Source organism: Cinclus cinclus, chromosome 27, assembly GCF_963662255.1.
Source record: "Cinclus cinclus chromosome 27, bCinCin1.1, whole genome shotgun sequence".
NCBI lineage: Eukaryota > Metazoa > Chordata > Aves > Passeriformes > Cinclidae > Cinclus > Cinclus cinclus.
The window spans coordinates 5,649,305-5,667,017 of NC_085072.1; the positions used below are offsets into that span (position 1 = coordinate 5,649,305).

Consider the following 17,713-nt stretch of genomic DNA (forward strand, 5'->3'; position numbering starts at 1 on the left):
TATCGGCAGCGGTTCACCCCCTTTGTCCCACTGCCTGAAGGAAAACTGAAAAGTGCCTGTGCTCACAACTAGCAGCTATTCCCTGTGCCTCTGTGCAGAAAAAGAGGGAAAGAAGTGATTTCTAGGGCTAAAAGCCACTGGGGGTCGGCCCGATCCACAGCCTGGGACCCCAGGAAGGTTTGTGGAGGGAGAACCTGCCCCGGCGAGCGGGAGAAACCCCCACGCAGGCTCCAAAAGTGAGCGAGTACAGCCAGAAGTGAATCCTAAAGCCACCCACGCACACGGACACGCGCACACCCCACGCACGGCAGCTACGGACGGACACACGCACGCTCCCACGGCGACAACACGGATCTCCTACAGCCTAACACACACACACTCCCCCCAACACCCCGTGTCTAACACCGAGCAAATGCCACGACAAAATACAGGATTTCCACAGAAAAAAAGTAAAGGTGTCGTCCCTTCTCCTCCTCCTCTCTGCTGGATCCCCAGGGCAGCTGGACACCCTGGGGCTGGGGGGAGAAGGGGACGTGCACCCATCACGCACAAGAAATAAAAAGGTAAAAATATGCCCTGCTATAGAATGAGAATTGATCTGTACAGCACTGGGAATGAAAATAGGTCATGGACCACTTTGGAATACGATTTGTCATTTAACAGCATTTACAGTGACATTTACAGAATAAATATACAATAGAAATAGAGAATCTCTAGGTTATTATTCCATCTCCTCTCTCTGTATATATTTTATATATATATAATATAGCTTCTTTGCTACCTTCTTATTGACTTTGCCTCTTATGGATGCTGCAAGTAGAGAGGAAAGCGAATGCCTCCCTGGCTGGTTTGGGAATGGGGGTGGGAGAAATGGGGGGCCAGATCCTTCCCCCCGGGGTTCGAGGAGCATCATGCCATGGTGGGAGCACATGGACTGAGAGTTTTGGCTATGGAGTTGTCCTGCTCCAATAACTCCATGGGAGCTACGGTGGGAATCCGGCCCCCGGGCTCAGGGGCACTGGGGAGGTGATGCTGGGCAATGATTTGCTTCATCCTCTGTTCTGCTGGTCGGGTGAGGATGGACCCCATAAAAAATGGGAGGGAACATGTTGCCCTAATGATGGGCAAATGTCACCAGATTTGGGCTTTTCCCTTCCAGAGATGATGCCGTGGGGACATTTCTGTGTCCCTCTTGCATGGGCAGAGGAAGGAGAAGGACGTGGGAGGGGATGAGGAAGGGGGAACTTCTGGAGGAGCATGGCTGATCCTGACTCACAGATCTGGTGCCTCTTGGAACTATCACTGAGCTGCTTTGGTTCAGTCCACTCCTCCATCTTCCCCCCAGAAAAACAATTCATGAAGGGCTTCAGCTAATTGCCCAGGAAGAGCCTCCAGGTCACCAGCCAAGTCCATGGAGAAGACTGTGAATAAAGGATCACACCCACAAGAGATGAAACTGTGGGCACCTCCTGGCCCCAGGGATGCTGAAAGTCAGGGGTGTGGTGAATGGACCAGCTGCTTTCTGCCTTCACCTCCAGCCAAAAGGAGAACCAAGGTGAAAGAAAAGCAATTGAGAGGACAGTGGAGGAGAACAGAGCTCATGAACCAGCACCCACAAACGTGGCTTTCAGAGCAGCCTGAAACATCTTCATGCACAACCCAAGCCCAGCAGGACCCAGGATGAGGCAATCCCCCAGCCTTTGGAGGCAAGAGGGGAGAGAGTGTGCAAGGAAAGAGAGTGTCCCCAAGGAAAAGGGTGATGCCAGGTTATCCTGATGCCCTTGGCTCGGTTACATGTAGGATTCAGGGAAATGACCCTCAGTCCCAGCAGGAGAGACCCACTGCTAGAAGATCCCACCCTTTCCTAAACAGCCTGGGGAGAAACAATGTAAGGTCACAGCACTCTGATCCCCCAAAAACATGGATGGGCACAATAGAGGCCCCTGGACTCTCACAAGGGCTCCCTAGCCTGGATCAAGAGCTAGTGGGCACCTGGTACTTTGGCACTGGCTCCTCGGATGCCTGTGGTCCCCAGGAGCTGGTCACCCCCATCCAAAGGCTGGTGAGCTCCTGTGGGGTGGGACAGGAGGCAATGCCAAAGCCCTGGCTCGGAGGGGACGTGAGGAGAAATGAGGAGGCACATCCAGAGAGAACCACTGCCCAGCTCACCTCAGCAGGGCGGCAAGGGAGGGACGTCAGGGGATGGTTTCCTGAGAGCTACACCAGGAGTGCGGTAGGACTGGATGTCCCACAGCTCCTCTCCTTGTCCCTCTGGGACATCTAAAGAGAGGAGCGAGAGGAGATGATCACCATGCCAGGGATTTTGGTTCGGCAGAGCATCCCACACATCAGGAGTAATTCCAGGAGAGCTCTCCTGATCCCCCATCACACCAACCCCATCCAGACCCCTCACAGGCTCACACACCCAAACCACTGTCACCTAAGGGGTCCTCCTGCCTCTCAGAACCATCACCACCAACCCACAGAACATCCCAACCCCTCCATCCCATGGTTGGGACATGTCTGCACCTCCAACCAACTCCCAGCCACTGTCCCTATGCTGGTGGCAACGAAGGTCCCAGGGACGCACCATGCCCTGTCTCACACACCCCAGCATCTCAGCTGACCCAGTGCTGCTCCCTGCCAACCCTGGTCAGAATTTGGGGGGTTATTTGGGTGTGTCCACAGCTATAAAAACCTACAGGAGATACAACAACAACGACAATGGTGACAACAACAGCACCTTTTTGTGCTATGAACATCGATGGTTAATTGTGCTCGTTGGAATAAGGCCATGACTCCTCCCGGCTAAAGGACAACAGACGGGGAGGGAAGAGTGCTGGGTGACAGGAGGAAGCATGATTGGCTTCCCACCTGCTGCCAGGTCCTTGTTCCAACCATCAGCTGCTTAGAAAAGAGAGATTCCTTGCTTCATATTTGAGCTGTGTGAGAACAACTCTTGGAAAGGTATTGCAGCATCTCTTACTCCTCCTTCTTTCCCTGGAGATGAGTCCAGGGGTCCTGCCTTTCCACCGAGGGTTGTTAGAGGAGTCCTGCCCCTCCTGCAATCCTTTCTATCCGATGTCATCTTAGAAATGGCTGCTTTGCTTACGATTTTAAGAGGGGTTTCTTCTTCATCTTCCTTAGTAATTAATTTTCCTGTTGCCTGGACAGCCAGGATCCACTCCCCAGTGCCCTCCTCTCCCGGCGGGGGTGGTCGGCAGGCAACCATCACAGTTCAGATTCGGGGGTGCTGGCCAGGAGGTACCCGCTCCCGTAGCGTCCATTGGGAGCACTGCTCATTTCCATTGGGGAATTGCTGCCGGGGCCCAGGTAGGAGCGGTGCGTGGGCATGGGGGAGGGCGTCTCGCTGGGCACTTTGCTCAGGATGAAACGGGTCTCATCGTTGTCTTCCAAGTTGGAGATGTCCTTCATCATCCGACCCTTCTTGTAGGTGACAGAGAGGGCGTTGGAGCCATCCGACACGAGGTGGAACTGCCGGAGGATGAAGACCAGAGGCAGAGGGAGGGATGCCAGGATGATCAGGGAGATGAGGATGGCCATGGCCCAGGTTGGGTAGAACAGGAATTTTTCAGCAGCCTGGAAGAGACAGAGTTGATGTCACGGGGTTGTTGCAGCAGCAGCAGCGATGCCCACAACGTCTCTGAAGCACCAGACAGCTCCTGCTGCCTCCTGCCAGACTCAGGGACACCACAGGAAGGTGGGGAAGGATCCTCACAAAGGATGCTGAGCACAGCGTGGAGCTGTGGGAGCCAACCAAAAATCAACAGAAACTTCAGCCCACAGGCAGAGCTGGCTGGAGATATCTGGGCAGGGTGAACAAACCTGACTGCTCCCAGGGGATGAGCAGGGCAGGAATGCCACCCAGCAGGAGAGGAAGGATGAATGAGCAAAGCTGTGTTGGAATGTGAAAACAGAGGCCTCTCTGAGTCCCTCAGAGAGAGAACAGAATGCAAGAATTAAACTAAAAACCTTTAGAAAAATTCAAGTTCATTAAGCCACACGGACATGAAATAGAGGTGTAAGCTTTAGTTTTAAGTAAGTAAAAATATGGTTTAAGTGCCATAAGGAGCAAAATTATTAGAATCTAGTGCAAAAAACAAGGTTCATAGACAAGTGAGAGTGCGTGCAGTGAGAGTTCAAAAACATAGTTCTAGACATAACAAAAATATAGTAAGAATATTGCTTATATTCTTCAGATAGAACAGATAGGCTATATGCACAAATTATACGTCAACTTTCATATTATAGAACCATAATTCTAATAGGTTTAGAAGAAATGCTTCAGATTCATGTTTTTAGCTCACTGAGTAATTTGTACATAAGAATCTGTGTATTGAGAGCTCTCTCCTGCTCTCTCTGCTCTCTCTCCCCTCACCATCATCATCACCCAGAAGAAGACAGGACCTGCTGCTGCAGTTTCAGCCTTCTCAGGGCCTTGCACCAGGAGCTGCTTCTACTTCTAATCGGGACTTTACTTCTATTTGGGACTCGGTGCTGAAAACATTTAGCACGGACTTTAACACTTAGGACTCTGCCTTTTGAGACTTTACAATAACTTTACAGCAGCTAACAACTGCTCAGCTCTTTTGAGGGTACAAACCCACAACAATCCCGACAGGGCTGGGATGAACAGAGGGGTCCGCAGCTCTGAGCTGGCCCTGCTCTTCTGGGGGATGGGTGGGGAGGGAGCTGTGCTCACCTCCTCTCTGATCCACGCGCTGTATCCTGGGGGGCTGACTCCCAGCTGGATGATGCTGGCGGTCATGAGCACGGCCATGCAGATGGGAGACACGTACTTCCAGGTGTAGTAGTAGAATTGGTAGGGCCTGAAACCCAGCATTTCCGTCAGCTCCTGCATGAACCTGCCGAGGAAAGACATGGAATCCTGGTATCCCACACCTCCGAGTGAGAAACAGCCTCCCAGGAGCTCTGTTGGTGCTCAAGGTAGAGCCTGAAGAACTCATGGAAAAGTCCTCAGGACAAGACTATCTGAGCATTATCCAGAGCTGCCTTTGCTCTGGACAACTTCTGAACAGGAAGCGCTGTGGGGAGCAGCCTCCCACTCCAGAAGGACCTGGAAAGCTCAGGAAAAAGGGTCATCACAAGTAACCGAGCATCAACCAGCAGGAGATACCCAGGAGAAGGACCCACTCCTGGGGCAGGAGGATCAAAGCGAACTGAATTCCTGCCTCTATAACTGGCCTTGGAGCATTTTCTCCTGGAGAAAAAGCCATGTGGAAAGGAGCTGGAGGGAGGGTTTTTAGTCAAGAGTTACAGCACACTTAATCCTTTTGCTGTGGCAGCTCCTTACTTCTTGGTGCCGTAAATCCAGGCCACAGCGATGTTCTCCAGGATGACCACGACGGTGAGCGGCAGCGTGGCTGAGTAATCATCAAACATGGTGACAAAGTAGTTTCCAGAACGCTGCACAAAGATCAGCCCCACTACGAAGGCGAAGATGCAGCAACCAACTGTGGGGAGCAAATGGGCCTGGTCAGCAGAGCCCCCTGAGGGACACCAAGACCCCCACAAGGTCCATTCCCTGCATTGATATGGCCCAGTTCACCCCCCACTATGTCCACGCTCTTCTTTAGTGACTTCTCAAGGCAACGGGGGCCCGCCCCCACCCTTCCCAAGGAAGTTGCAGGAGAAGAGACCTCACCTGTGAACACTTCCTTCCGCACCTTGAAGGTGTCGATGATGGGCGTGGTGATGCCTGACATGGTCCCAATCATGCTCCCCAAGCCCAGGTTGATCAGCATCAAGAAGAACATGACAGACCAGAAGGGCGAGGCTGGGAAGTGGGTCATGGCTTCTGTGAAGGCAATGAAGGCCAGGCCAGTGCCTTGCACCGACTGTTGAGGTGGTGAGAGGACCAAAAGATGAGGAGAAACTCGTCAGACTTTGAGCCCCTGATGTCTCAGGTCTCCCTCACCAAACCCTCTTCAAGGAAAGTAAATCCCAGTCTGGTACTGGAGATGAACTGGTGATGACCCTGCTAGACTTGTATTGGACAGAGCTTCTCCCACCCCAGGAGAACCCCTGTGTGCTGGGTAAACCCCAGGGAATTGGATTCCCCATCCCTGGAGGGTCTCTAAAAGTTATTTTTCCAGATCCCTCTGCCCAGGATTGACACAGGGAGAGGCAATGGAGCAGGCAACCTGCTGGTCCAACCAGGAGTGCCACCAGGTACCTTGTTGAGCTCATCCTCCAACAGGCAGGCATCCAGGCCCAGCTCTTTGAAGTGCCCCTCCTTCACCGTCATGATCACCCTGTACATCTCGTTGTAGTCCTTGGCAGTGAGGTGGGAGAAGTTCACGTGGGGCGGGATGAGGTCATGGCTCAGCACATTGGTGTTCAGGTAGCCCAAGATCTTCTCAGCGTTCCTAAGGGAAGAGCAGAAGCTCTCAGGTGATGCAGGGCACCAGAGACACATTGGATTCATGCTCAAACTGCAGATTAAGAGCGCTTCTTGGGGCTGGATTTTAGGCTGGAGGAGCTGAATGTCCAGCTCCCTCAGCTACAGTGGTACATCTCTGGAAAACCAGGTCTTGACCACCAGGAACTTGGGTCCACCAAACCCCAGCATCATCCAGCTCCAGAGCACTTTTCTGCCCCCAGACCCACCACAACCAGCAGCAGCAAACACCTGCCCACCCCAAAGAGAGAAAAAGCAAATCTTACTCCACCACACATTTCTCGTTCATGATGTTGGCCTTGAAGCCCAGCACAGCAAACACAACCAGGGTGGCCAGCACAGACGTGAAGAAGTTGATGAAGGATACCAGGGTGGCATCGAAGTGGCAGTTGTTGTCCTGTTTGTTGTAGCTGGAGAAGGCAATGACGCCCCCAAAACCCAGGCCCAAGGCGAAGAAAACCTGTGTGGCTGCTTCACGCCACACCTGGGGGTCCAGCATCTTGTCCAGCTTGGAAGGAAGACAGGAGAAGAAGTCAGGTAGCCTGGTGGCCCCATCCCAGAGCTACATTAAAAGGGCTGGGTTGGTTTTGGAGCAGCTGTGGGCTCTTTTGGTGTGGAAGGAAACGATCTCTAAGGCCCTTTCCAACCCAAACCATTCCGTGATTCCATGATCTGCCATAGTCAGGTCTGGCTTTACCCAGCACTCACAGGTCCTTCGCATTCACACAGAGGGGGAAACTGAGGCATGGAGAGGACAGGACAAGGTTTGACCTGACCACATCTCTGCCTGCTCTACCTGCCCCACAGGCCTAACTGGGGGTTCCATCTCTCCCAGCTCAACTTCCAGTCAGTGTCCCCCCAGCCCAGGGAACTACCACAGCCATGGGTCTCCATCTTCCCCTGGCCCTCTCCTGCTTCCAGAGCAGCTGGAGCATTGAAATCAAACAACCTGGCTGGGGGGTTCTTTTAACTCCTGATTCCCCCCCCCAGCCACATCCCCCCTCTCCTGGGAGCCAGAGCTACAGCCTGGAGGCTTCCCAGCATCCCTCATCAAGGGACCATAATTAATGTCTTCTATCAGCCTCGCCGCCTGAGCTGATTCATCTACATCTCTGCTTAATTAATTAATTAGCTGGTTAATTAATAAGTGCATACCACCAGCAGAGGTTTTGCTGCCAGACAGCATCTGTCCATTAAATCTTTATATTTATATATTCCCTTGGGCACCTCTGTGCCCCCCACCCTGGCAGTTGGGTAGCTGAGGATGGTGAGTTTGTGAGGCTCGAGGCTGTCTTGGCCACACCCTGAATTTTGGGAGCCACTCCACATCCTAATGATCCATCAGGATCCCCAAGTTTGGGGCTGGTACTCCGGTTTTTGGGGTGGGTGGGTGGGGAGGAAAATAAGGGGAATAATCAGAGAATAAAAGAAAATAGGGCATGACCAGCCAGGAGGGGAATGTGCTTGGAGTGTGCTGGGCTTGGAGCTCTCACCTTGGGTGTGAACATGTGCATGATGCCATCCACTGCCCCACGCAGCAGCAGCCCCCGCACCAAGAAGCAAACGAGCACCAGGTATGGGAAGAGGGAGCTGAAATACATCACCTGGAGCAAGACGGATGAACACAGCACAGCCTCAGTTCCTGCCCCTGGGCCCAGCCACCTTCCCATCCAACCTACGGACAGCTCACAGGGGGAGAAGGAGCATTTCCCTCCCCAGGATCGGGTTGGCTCCCCGGGGATAAACTGTGGGACCCCTCGGAGCAGGGTGGTGCAGGTGGTTGGGCAGCAGCCAGGCAGAAAGGAAGCTGGGGGTATGGACAGACAGCAGGAAGGACATAAGCCAGCAGTGTGCCCTCATGGCCAGGAAGGCCAATGGCACCTGGCCTGGATCAGGAATGGTGTGGCCAGCAGGACCACTGGTGAGGCCTCACCTCGAGTGCTGTGTCCAGTTCTGGGCTCCCCAGTGTAGGAAGGACATGGAGGGGCTGGAGCATGTCCAGAGAAGGGTAACAAGGCTGGTGAGGGGTCTGGAACACAAGTCCTGTGAGGAGTGGCTGAGGGAGCTGGGGATGTTTATCCTGGAGAAGAGGAGGCTCAGGGGAGACCTCACCACTCTCTACAACTCCCTGACAGGAGGGAGCAGCCAGGAGAGGTCAGGCTCTGCTCCCAGGGAACAGCAACAGGACAAGAGGACACGGCCTTAAGCTGCACCAGGGAAGGTTTAGGCTGGGCTTTAGTAAGAAGATCTTCACGAAAGGAGTGATTGGGCATTGGAATGGGCTGCCCAGGGAGGTCACGGTCCCTGGAGCTGTTCAGGGAAAGCCTGGATGTAACACTGAGTGCCATCGTCTGGGTGACACGGTGGTATTAGGTCACAGGTTGGACTCCATGACCTCAAAGGTCTTTTACAGACTGATTCTAATTGATTCTGTGAAGTGCTGGAGCTCAGGGGGATTCCCTGTGCTAGTGTGGCTGAGCCCTGGCTGCTTGTGTCAGCCAAGCTAAACATCTTCCCTACACCCTCTTCTTATCTTATTCTGGGTTCCTCCAGAGGTCACCCCAACTGTGGGGAGGGTGTGAGCACCCCAGAGGACACAGCATTCCAGGGATACCCCAGAGCAGGGCAGGAGAGTGTGGTCCAGGCAGGTTCCTGCTTCCAGGACAGAGCCCAGCCAGGCCCAGGTGGCCACCAACACCCACCTTCCCCGAGGACTGGATGCCTTTGATCATGGCCAAGCCAACAAGGCTCCAGGCCACCAGCAAACACAGGGTCATCTTCCAGTTAAGCCCCCCGCTCTCAGAGATGGAGTTGGAGATGTCCAGGGTCTCCCGGTACCAGAAGTAGGTGGTGGCCGAGCTCCTCTCGCATTCGGTCTCCACAACTGCAACAGAGCAGAGGCAGGAGAGCATGAGAGGGAGAGTCATCCACTGTCTCTGGATTGATCAAATGTCACAGACCCACTGGAGCCAGCCAGGCAAGGGAGACACCTCGAGAAACTGAGGGGCAGAAATTAATGGGGCTCAATACTAGCAGGGAAAAGAAGAGACAGGACATAAAACCACTGCCAGGTGAAAATGAGATGTTAAATACATGGAGAGACATTTTCATTTGCTGTAAAACCTCTCAGAGAGTCCCAAGCTGATGCTCAGATGTTATTACACACCATTAGCTCCATCCATGTCTCAGTCAGGCAGTGCAGCAGCCCCTGCCTGACTCTCGCTGCCTCCCTCCATGGTCCTGGGGCAGATCTCGGCCTCAAGCACTGAGGCAGCCTGAAAATCCCATCAGTGGGGACTCTGCATTCCCAAAGTGGCATGAGATCCCATCAATGGAGTCAGAGAGCACTGGAGACATCCATCCAAACCCAATGGGAAGCTCTCCATATGGTCATGGCAGCCGGGCCAGAGAGGACCCAGTGCCCCAGGAGACACCTCTACCTCCTGCAGCCCCACCTTCTGTTGGGGGTGATGACAGGTCCCACGGTGTCCCACAGCGTCCCACAGCCCCCCTTCCCTGGAAACTGCTCCCTCCCAGCTGAGCTTCCCCCTCCCTCACCGGCCACCGAGCCGTTCTTCACGATGGGGCACTCGCTCCAGGGCAGGGGGTACTGGAAGGACTTGAAGAAGTAAAAGATGCTCCAGCCGATGATGACGTTGTAATAGAGACCAACAAAAAAACAGACCTGGGCAGGGAGGAAGGAGAAGGGCATGGCATCAAACCACAGGGCAGTGCCACTATCCCCAGGGCACTTCTCTCTGCAGGGAGCAGAGGGAGGCCAGGCTGCTGGGACCAGGGGGTGGGTGCATTCCCAAACCATTCCCAAACCAGCCCCCTAGCCATGAGTGGAGCTGGTAAAACACCTCTTGAGCCTCCCATGGGGCTCCTCGAGTTTTGCCTCATCCCTGAGGTGGGGCTAGAGGGTCCCCGGGAGTGCTCACCAGGCAGCTGGCGTAGCCGATGCCTCCCAGGCGGGGACAGATGTAATTCCAGACGCCGATGCTGCCCCGGCGGATCCGCTGCCCCACTGCCAGCTCCAGGAAGAACAGGGGCAGCCCGATGATGATGAGCAGGACCAGGTATGGGACCAGGTAGGCACCTGGAAGGGGAGAGGAAGGTCATTATAGATCTCCCTGCTCCAGTGCGGCCAAGGACAGATGGACATGGGTGGACAAGCTGGGCAGACCTGTGACAGGCTCTGCCTGGTCCATCGGTTCATTTGCCAACAGCCTCAGGTTGTTCCAGGGCAGGGAGGCTTAGATTGGATATTAGAACAAATTTCTTCGTGGAAAGCATGGTCAGGCACTGGCACAGCCTATCCAGGGCAGCAGAGGAATCCCCATCCCTGCAAGGGTTCAAAAACTGTACATGTGCCTCTTGGGGACATGGGCTAGCGGTGGCCTTGTGGGTTAATGGTTGGACTCAGTGATCTTAGAGGGCTTTTCCAACCTAAATATTTCCATGATTTTGTGATCCAGGAATGCAGATCAGAGCTTGGCCAGAGGAGAAGCTATGGAGAGGAGCAAACACGTGTGTGGACAGAAAGGGTGCAGCATCCCTGATGGTGTTAGATAGACCCCAAAGACTTCCTGAATCGACACAGACAAACCTCCACGTGCCAGGAGCCGCCTCCACGAACTGACCCCTGGGGAATTCCCGACCATCTCAGACACAGAGGAGCCGTCCTCTTTCCCCAGGCACAGCCAAGCCCCCTGTGCCACCACATCCCCTGGACATCCCACACTCCCAGCAGCAGCAGCACCATGCCATGTGCCACCCTGAGCGGTCCAGGGAGTAGAAACAACTGAGATGAAAAACTTGGTTAGTGTCTGGCTGATGGTTGAGGCTGGAGAGGAGTCAGTGCTTCCCGAGGCACAACTGATGGCCCTGAAGGATGCGATGACTCACGCTGCAGCCCGGCTGAGCAACGGCCCCAGCTCCTGCCAGGAGCTGAGGAAAGGGCTCAGGACAACGTGCCTGGCTCCTGCAGGGCAGCAGACGGTCCAAAGACAACAGAAATTCCCGCCTGGATTGACACCCCGTGACAACCACGACTCCAAGCAGGACCTGCGGTGTTAGAAGTCTGGGAGTTTTGAACTTTCGGTGATTTCTGATTCTGACCCTCAAAAGAACACTGCTTTGACTTGAGGCTTTGGAGAAGGCTTCCAAAATTGAGTGATGGAGTTAGAGTCAGTGGTAGTTTTGCAGAAGTGTGTAATATCACATGGCAAAGGGTTTGGAATTTGGGGTTTTAGAATAGAGTAATAGGTATGGGACAAGATGGAGGTTCTTGGGTGTTGGCTCGTCTTCCTTCTTGTTCCTTCTTCTTCTTGATTTTAAGTTGTAATTTTTGGTTGGATGGAAAGTACCGAAGTGCAGGTGACAGGTGTTTTTTCAAAAGTATAAATAATACAGATGTTAGTTTTTAATTGGATACTTAGGCCTTAAAAGACCTTGTAATGAGCAAGGTCCAGCTCTGTTTTCTCACTTTTAGCTTGTTAGCTATAGGTGCTATGGAACTCACTGTGCTTTAGATAAGAATTAATAAACAACCAAGTCTGAACACAAAAATCCATCTCTCGTGCCTCAATCCCAACTCTGAGTGAAGACAGAAGAAAAAAGAACATAGCCACTAATATGTGGTGCCACTAATACTGGGACAGGGGTGCTGCTCCAAGGAGGGACTCTGCAAAGCAGATCAGCCCTGCCATGGTTGGGGAGGGTGTGTCAATAAACACGGGTAAGGAGAGAAATTGAGGTGCAGGAGCCCTGGGTGATCGAAAGGGTAAAAAAGGAGAGGCAGAAAGCAGAGCTAGAGCTCGGGGAAATTCAGGAAGGGCCATGAGCATCCCATCTCTGCAACACTCTCCTGGGTACCTCAACCTACAGATAGGTGGACATGAAACAGATGGACAGATTCAGATGCAAATTTGCCCAGTAGTGGAGATTTTCTTCCCGTGATGCTTGGAAAGGTGCACAGCAGCTCACGCCTGTGCAGCACCGCCAGTCCCTGCTGGCTCCCGGCACTCCGAGTCCTGGGAATTTGGCTCCAGCCCATCCTGCCACCAGCACACAGCCATTCTCCCCTGCAGACATCTGCTCCAGGAGCAGGAGAGAAAGCAGCTGCTGCCATCACATCTTGGAGCTGCTCAGAGCCACCAGGAAGGGTCTGTTTGTCCATCCCTCCCAAACTCCTGCATCTGCTGGATGGCAGCATCCTCCTGGCCTGGTGGATATCCCAGCCAAGAGGGTTTGACATGGCAGGAGGAAAAGACAGAGAATCAATATCTCAATATGGGACAGACAGATGATGCCACTTGGGCAAAAGAAAAACCCCTGCAAAGCCCAGAAATCTGCTGCTCAAGCCAGTTCCCAGCTCCATGCCTCAGTTTCCCCATCTGTAGAATAGTGGCAATGCTTGAGGCAGCCTGTAAAGTCTTTTAATTCCTGCTGCAGAAAGATGTTCTATCACAGCAAGGAGCTCCTAAAAGCAGCTGCTTGTGCCAGTCCCTGCGTGGCTCACCCCTGGATCCCACCACAGGGTGGGTCAAAACCCTGCTCATCTCCTGTTGCAGCAGTGTCTCAGTTCCCATCCCCATTCCGCATCCCATCTAGTCTGGTGTCCAAAACTCCATCTTTAATGCTCCCCATGTACAGACAGCTAGATCAGTCCTGGATTTGAGGAATACACCAGGAGGAATCCCAGCCTGGCCATACCAGTTACACCTCCTTTCTCCCAGCACCCACATGGCTGAGGCCAAAGCTCCCCAAATACCCAGGACAGCAGAGTGCTCAGCATAAGATGAGGATTTTTAATAAATTACACTAATGATGCTTAATTAAGGATTGCTGTGGGCATGGGGAAACTGAGGCACATCTGGGTTAAGTCCTTATAGAGAAGAAGGATGCTGGTTCTCCATCCTCTGGGCCTGAGCTGGTTCTAAACCTCATTTAATGGGGAAAACTTCCTTGGCATTTAGAGGCCAGCTGTGGACAGCTGTGTAATGAAGCCAGCAGGGCTGTACCCACCTCTACCACCCCGAATTTGGGGTGAACACACCGTGCAGAGCCGTGCTGTGCCAAAACCGAGAGAGCTGGAGCCCAAGCAGGCACTGGGAGGTGCTGGGATGCAGGAGCCAGGCACAGCCGGCTCCATCCCGCACGGGCAGGGAATGGGGGGTGAGCAGCTCCGGGAGGGGAGTGCTGACTGCACAGGTCTCTGTTTGGCAGAATGACTCATCCTGACGATGACACCGGAGAGGTTTTAATTATTGAGAGCGCTGCGGGTTCGGCAGCTGCAGGGCTGGGACCGTGGCAAAGGATGCAGGGCTGGCGACAGCAGAGCTCCGGGGGACAGGGCCACTGTGCTGGTCCTGGCTCCCTCCAACATAGGAAGGGACTGGGTTTGGATTAATGATGAGGAACCCACTCTCTCATCAGGGTCATGAAGGGTGGTGGGGCTCAGCACAGCTGGGAAAGACCTGGCCCAAGGAGGAGGTGTGTGGACTGGGCTGAGGGAAAGGCCCGGCTTGAAGGGGGACTTGGGAATGGAACCACAAAATGTGGCTTCAAGGGCTCAGGACTCTCTTCCTTTTTTAGCCCTGATTTCCAAATTGCCCCAACAGGAGTCAGGGGGTGCGGCCAGAAATCCTGGCTCCCAATCTGGGACTCACTGTGACTTTGGAGCGGGCAGAGGGACAGCCTTTAGGAAGAGTCCATCCTGGAGATTTCCACATCTCAGCACAGCTTCTGGAAGCCCTTTCCCCCTTCAGAGCCCAAACAACCCATTTTAGAGCCCAAATTACCCCTGTCCTCTCCCAGGATCCACAGCCCAACATGCGGGGAGGCAGGACTGGGTCACACCTTCTTCTCCAAGGGCTGATCCCAACCCTGCCCCATCTCTCACCTCCTCCGTTCTTCTGGCAGAGGTAGGGGAAGCGCCAGACGTTGCCCAGCCCCACGGAGTAGCCGATTTGTGCCAGGATGTACTGCAGCTTGCTGTTCCACGCCGGCCGGTTCTCCGCGTCCAGGTCCTCATCTCCCTCCTTCTGTTTGTCCCAGGTCTCCCCTGCCACGTTCAGGACGCTGCGTTTGTAGTCCACGGGCTCCTGGTGGGCCAGCAGGTCGGCCACCGACTCGGTGACATGCTCGCTGCTGTGCTCCCGCTGCGTCACCTTGCTGTTCTTCGGCATCGGGACGGCTCCGGGGCGGGGTGGAGGGAGGGAAGAGGATGAATGTCCCGCAGGGAACGGTGAAATGTGTGAGCTACAGCTCGGGCTCACCACCTCTTCATCAGCGGGACCTGCGTGGGGAAGGGAACAGCTGGGGTCAGTTGGCTTTGTCTTATCCCCAGGTGGGACTGGTAGCAGTAGGTGAAAAGTGTCTCCATCCCCCCACCGTGTCCTGGGGACCTTCATGTGAACCTGGAGGGTCTCCTGCTCCAGGAATGATGGACCAGGAGCAATGTTCTGGCTGAGAATTAGAGAATGCCAGGATGGTTTGGGTGGGAAGGGACCTTAAAGCTCATCCAACCCCACATGGGAAGGGACCTTTCTATAGACTAGGCTGCTTTAAGTCCCATCCAACCCGGCCTTGGACGTTTCCAGAGATGCGGCAGCCACAGATGCTCTCATCCATGGAGAAGAGCCTCCTGTGTCCCAGAGAGAGGAATTGCTCTGGGCTCCAGGGGACAGTGACTTGGAGCAGGTCACATCACTGGAACATCTCTTCTGCCCTCTAACACCTCCGGCCCAGCAGCTGAACCTCACAAGGCCTGACACCAAATCCAGCCCTGGCTGAGGCTCTGCCCTCCCTGTCCTGCTCCTTCCCCTCCTGACCATCAGCACAGCCCAGGCTTCACCCCACGACAGCTTGGGAGCACTCAGGGGACAGTGACAAATGCCCAGGCTATCTCTGCATTCCAGGAAGTTATCAGGAGTGACTCAAAAGCCTTGGATCCTGACACGAAATCTCCCCAGGCAGCTTTAAAACAGATAACAGCTGCAAAGACAGCAGCAGCCAAGGCAAAGCCATCAACCCTGGCCCCTTGGCTTTCCCAGCCTTCAGTGTGGGGCAGGAGGAGTGATCCTGCACAGAAGCACCTCAGGAGGTGCCCAGAACCCAGCCCAGCCCTACAGATTTCCCCCCTGCCTCAAAAATCTTGGGAACATTGTGAAAATGTGCTTCACCGAGCTAGGGATCCCCAAAACGGGAAAGCACCATGTCCCTCCTCTCCATAGTGGGAGAGCTGGGGTCAGTTCTGGGAGATGAGCAGTTCCCACCCTAGGCTGGACCACGGTGCTACATCATCTGGGGAGAAAACACAGAACTCTCATAATAAATCCCTCTGCTTGGGGAAGTGACCCTCCTGAAGAGCTACGCTTCCATCTCTCCTCTCCCCTCCATCTCTGCTCCCAGGGGCTGGTGGCTGGGCCAGGGCAGAGCAATGCACTGTGCATGGAGACCTGACCCACCCAGACACCTCCCCCTTTTCCAGAGCCATTCCCAGCTCTTCTTTCCTTTTGGACATTTCGGATCCAATTCAGCCCACAATCCCAACCCTTTTCAGGGCAGTGGGTACAGCCTAGGCAGAAAAAGCCCATCCCAAAGCCATGAACAGGGTCCCAGCCCAGGAGCAAAGCACCGGGAGCAGGAAACCTCCCCCTCACCCACCCTCACCTTGGTGTTTTCTCACCCCTGACGGAAGTTCCCCCTTTGCCAGGCCCTGTTCCTATAACGAAAGAAAAAAAATCTATTTTCAACTGTGGGCTGCATCAGTTGCCAGGCGACCATCTCGGCCGCACATCTCTCCTGGATCCGGCTCCTCGGGAGAAGCCGTTTGAGTTCTTTTGTCAAGCCTAGGCCAGCGATGTTTAATTTCCTAACGAGGGCTCATTCACACAAACCGCTCAGTGCTCAATCGTGCCGATTACCGGCGTGGGGCTGCCCCGGGCTGCGGCATCCTCAGCCGGGGTGGGGATGGGCACAGAGCATGGGGAAGGGAAGGGAAGGGAAGGGAAGGGAAGGGAAGGGAAGGGAAGGGAAGGGAAGGGAAGGGAAGGGAAGGGAAGGGAAGGGAAGGGAAGGGAAGGGAAGGGAAGGGAAGGGAAGGGAAGGGAAGGGAAGGGAAGGGAAGGGAAGGGAAGGGAAGGGAAGGGAAGGGAAGGGAAGGGACTCATCCAGCAGCCAGGAAAGCGCAGGATTTGCATCAGGTTTGGGTCAGGCTCTCCGGGGATTTGTGCAGACCTGGGAGAATCACCCGCGGATTGTTTTCTGCTCTCTGTCTGCTCAGCAGCTCCTTCAGAGCCAGGGTGACTCAGAGAGCACCAGGAGGAGTCAGCCTTGGGGCTAAAATATCTCTTAGGGTTAGGGAGAGAGACAAGAAGATCCAGGATGTAATGGCCAAGCCCCCAGAGTTCAGTGGCCCACGGTGAGGGCACCCAAACAGCTCTCCTGGGACACCCCAACCCCTTGGAGGTGCCCAGCTCCAGGACAGGTGGTGCTGAGCCAGGCCAGCACCTTGGAGTCAGGACAGACCCCACAACATCCTTCTGGATCTCAGCCTCTTCCTTTCCTCAGTTTAGGTTCCCCCCACGTTGTTCTGAGGAGCTGAGAGGCACCAGGACAGATCCTGCAGGAGCAGGGTCCTTCCAGCACCTACAAAGCTCCAGAGGCTCTCAGAGCCTTGGAGGACACTCCAGACAGCAAATTCCCAAAGGATTTGGGGGATCAGCAGGACTGCTTGGCTGCTTTAATGGTGTGGGGAAGGGCTCTCTAAATACTGGCATGAGGGTGAAGGACAGAGGTACACGTCTTCACGCCTGTGGGAGATGTGCCCAACCTAATCTAGAGGGGAAGGTCGTAGCAGAGATCCAAATCCTGATCTGAGGATGGCTCTGGAGCAGTGTCCCCATAGCCAGTTTGGGGAGTTCCTGCTGTCTCCCCATGGCTCAGCCCCATCTGGGCAGGCAGCGTTGCCTGGCAGAGCTCCAGGCCTGCAGGAGAGAGGATCATTCCCAGTAGTGATTCCATGAGCACACCCAGCCTTCACCATCCCATCCCTGCTGGAACTGGGAGATGAGCCCAGCCAGAACCTGCACGAAGCCACCAACCCACACAGCACAGGAATGTGATCCAGGGAAAGCCAGGTCAGCAGGGCTCTTCCCAGTAATTTCCCCAGCCTTTTGTATCAGCCCTGAAGTCTGCACCCTCAAATGGAAAAGCACAGTCCAAATCCATCCAAGAAAGGTATTTCTGTGCATTTCTTTGGTT

General features: G+C 54.3%; 1 protein-coding gene across 2 annotated transcripts; it reads right to left on the reverse strand.

The window, feature by feature from the left end:
- Nucleotides 1–3,231: 3,231 nt before the first annotated feature.
- SLC6A17 (solute carrier family 6 member 17) lies at nucleotides 3,232–14,634 on the reverse strand. 2 transcript variants are annotated; one of them, XM_062509423.1, is made up of 11 exons: nucleotides 14,349–14,634; nucleotides 10,384–10,541; nucleotides 10,001–10,127; nucleotides 9,145–9,326; nucleotides 7,936–8,046; nucleotides 6,709–6,950; nucleotides 6,218–6,410; nucleotides 5,687–5,879; nucleotides 5,336–5,495; nucleotides 4,724–4,886; nucleotides 3,232–3,600 (listed from the first exon to the last, which is right to left on the reverse strand). In XM_062509423.1, the coding sequence occupies exons 1-11, from the start codon at nucleotides 14,632–14,634 to the stop codon at nucleotides 3,232–3,234; spliced, it is 2,184 nt and encodes a 727-aa protein (XP_062365407.1). The 2 variants fall into 2 exon arrangements, with proteins under 2 accessions (XP_062365407.1, XP_062365408.1); XM_062509424.1 differs by having other exon boundaries at nucleotides 5,687–5,869; nucleotides 6,211–6,410.
- Between the last annotated feature and the right edge of the window lie 3,079 nt (nucleotides 14,635–17,713).

Bases quoted from the DNA above. Each gene is read 5' to 3' on its own strand.
- SLC6A17 (XM_062509423.1), bottom strand. From the start codon at position 14,634: ATGCCGAAGAACAGCAAGGTGACGCAGCGGGAGCACAGCAGCGAGCAT. The intron at 6,951-7,935 runs GTGAGAGCTCCA...CTTCCTTCCAAG, and splicing joins TGCACATGTTCACACCCAAG to CTGGACAAGATGCTGGACCC. The intron at 6,411-6,708 runs GTAAGATTTGCT...CTCTTCCCTTAG, and splicing joins AACGAGAAATGTGTGGTGGA to GAACGCTGAGAAGATCTTGG.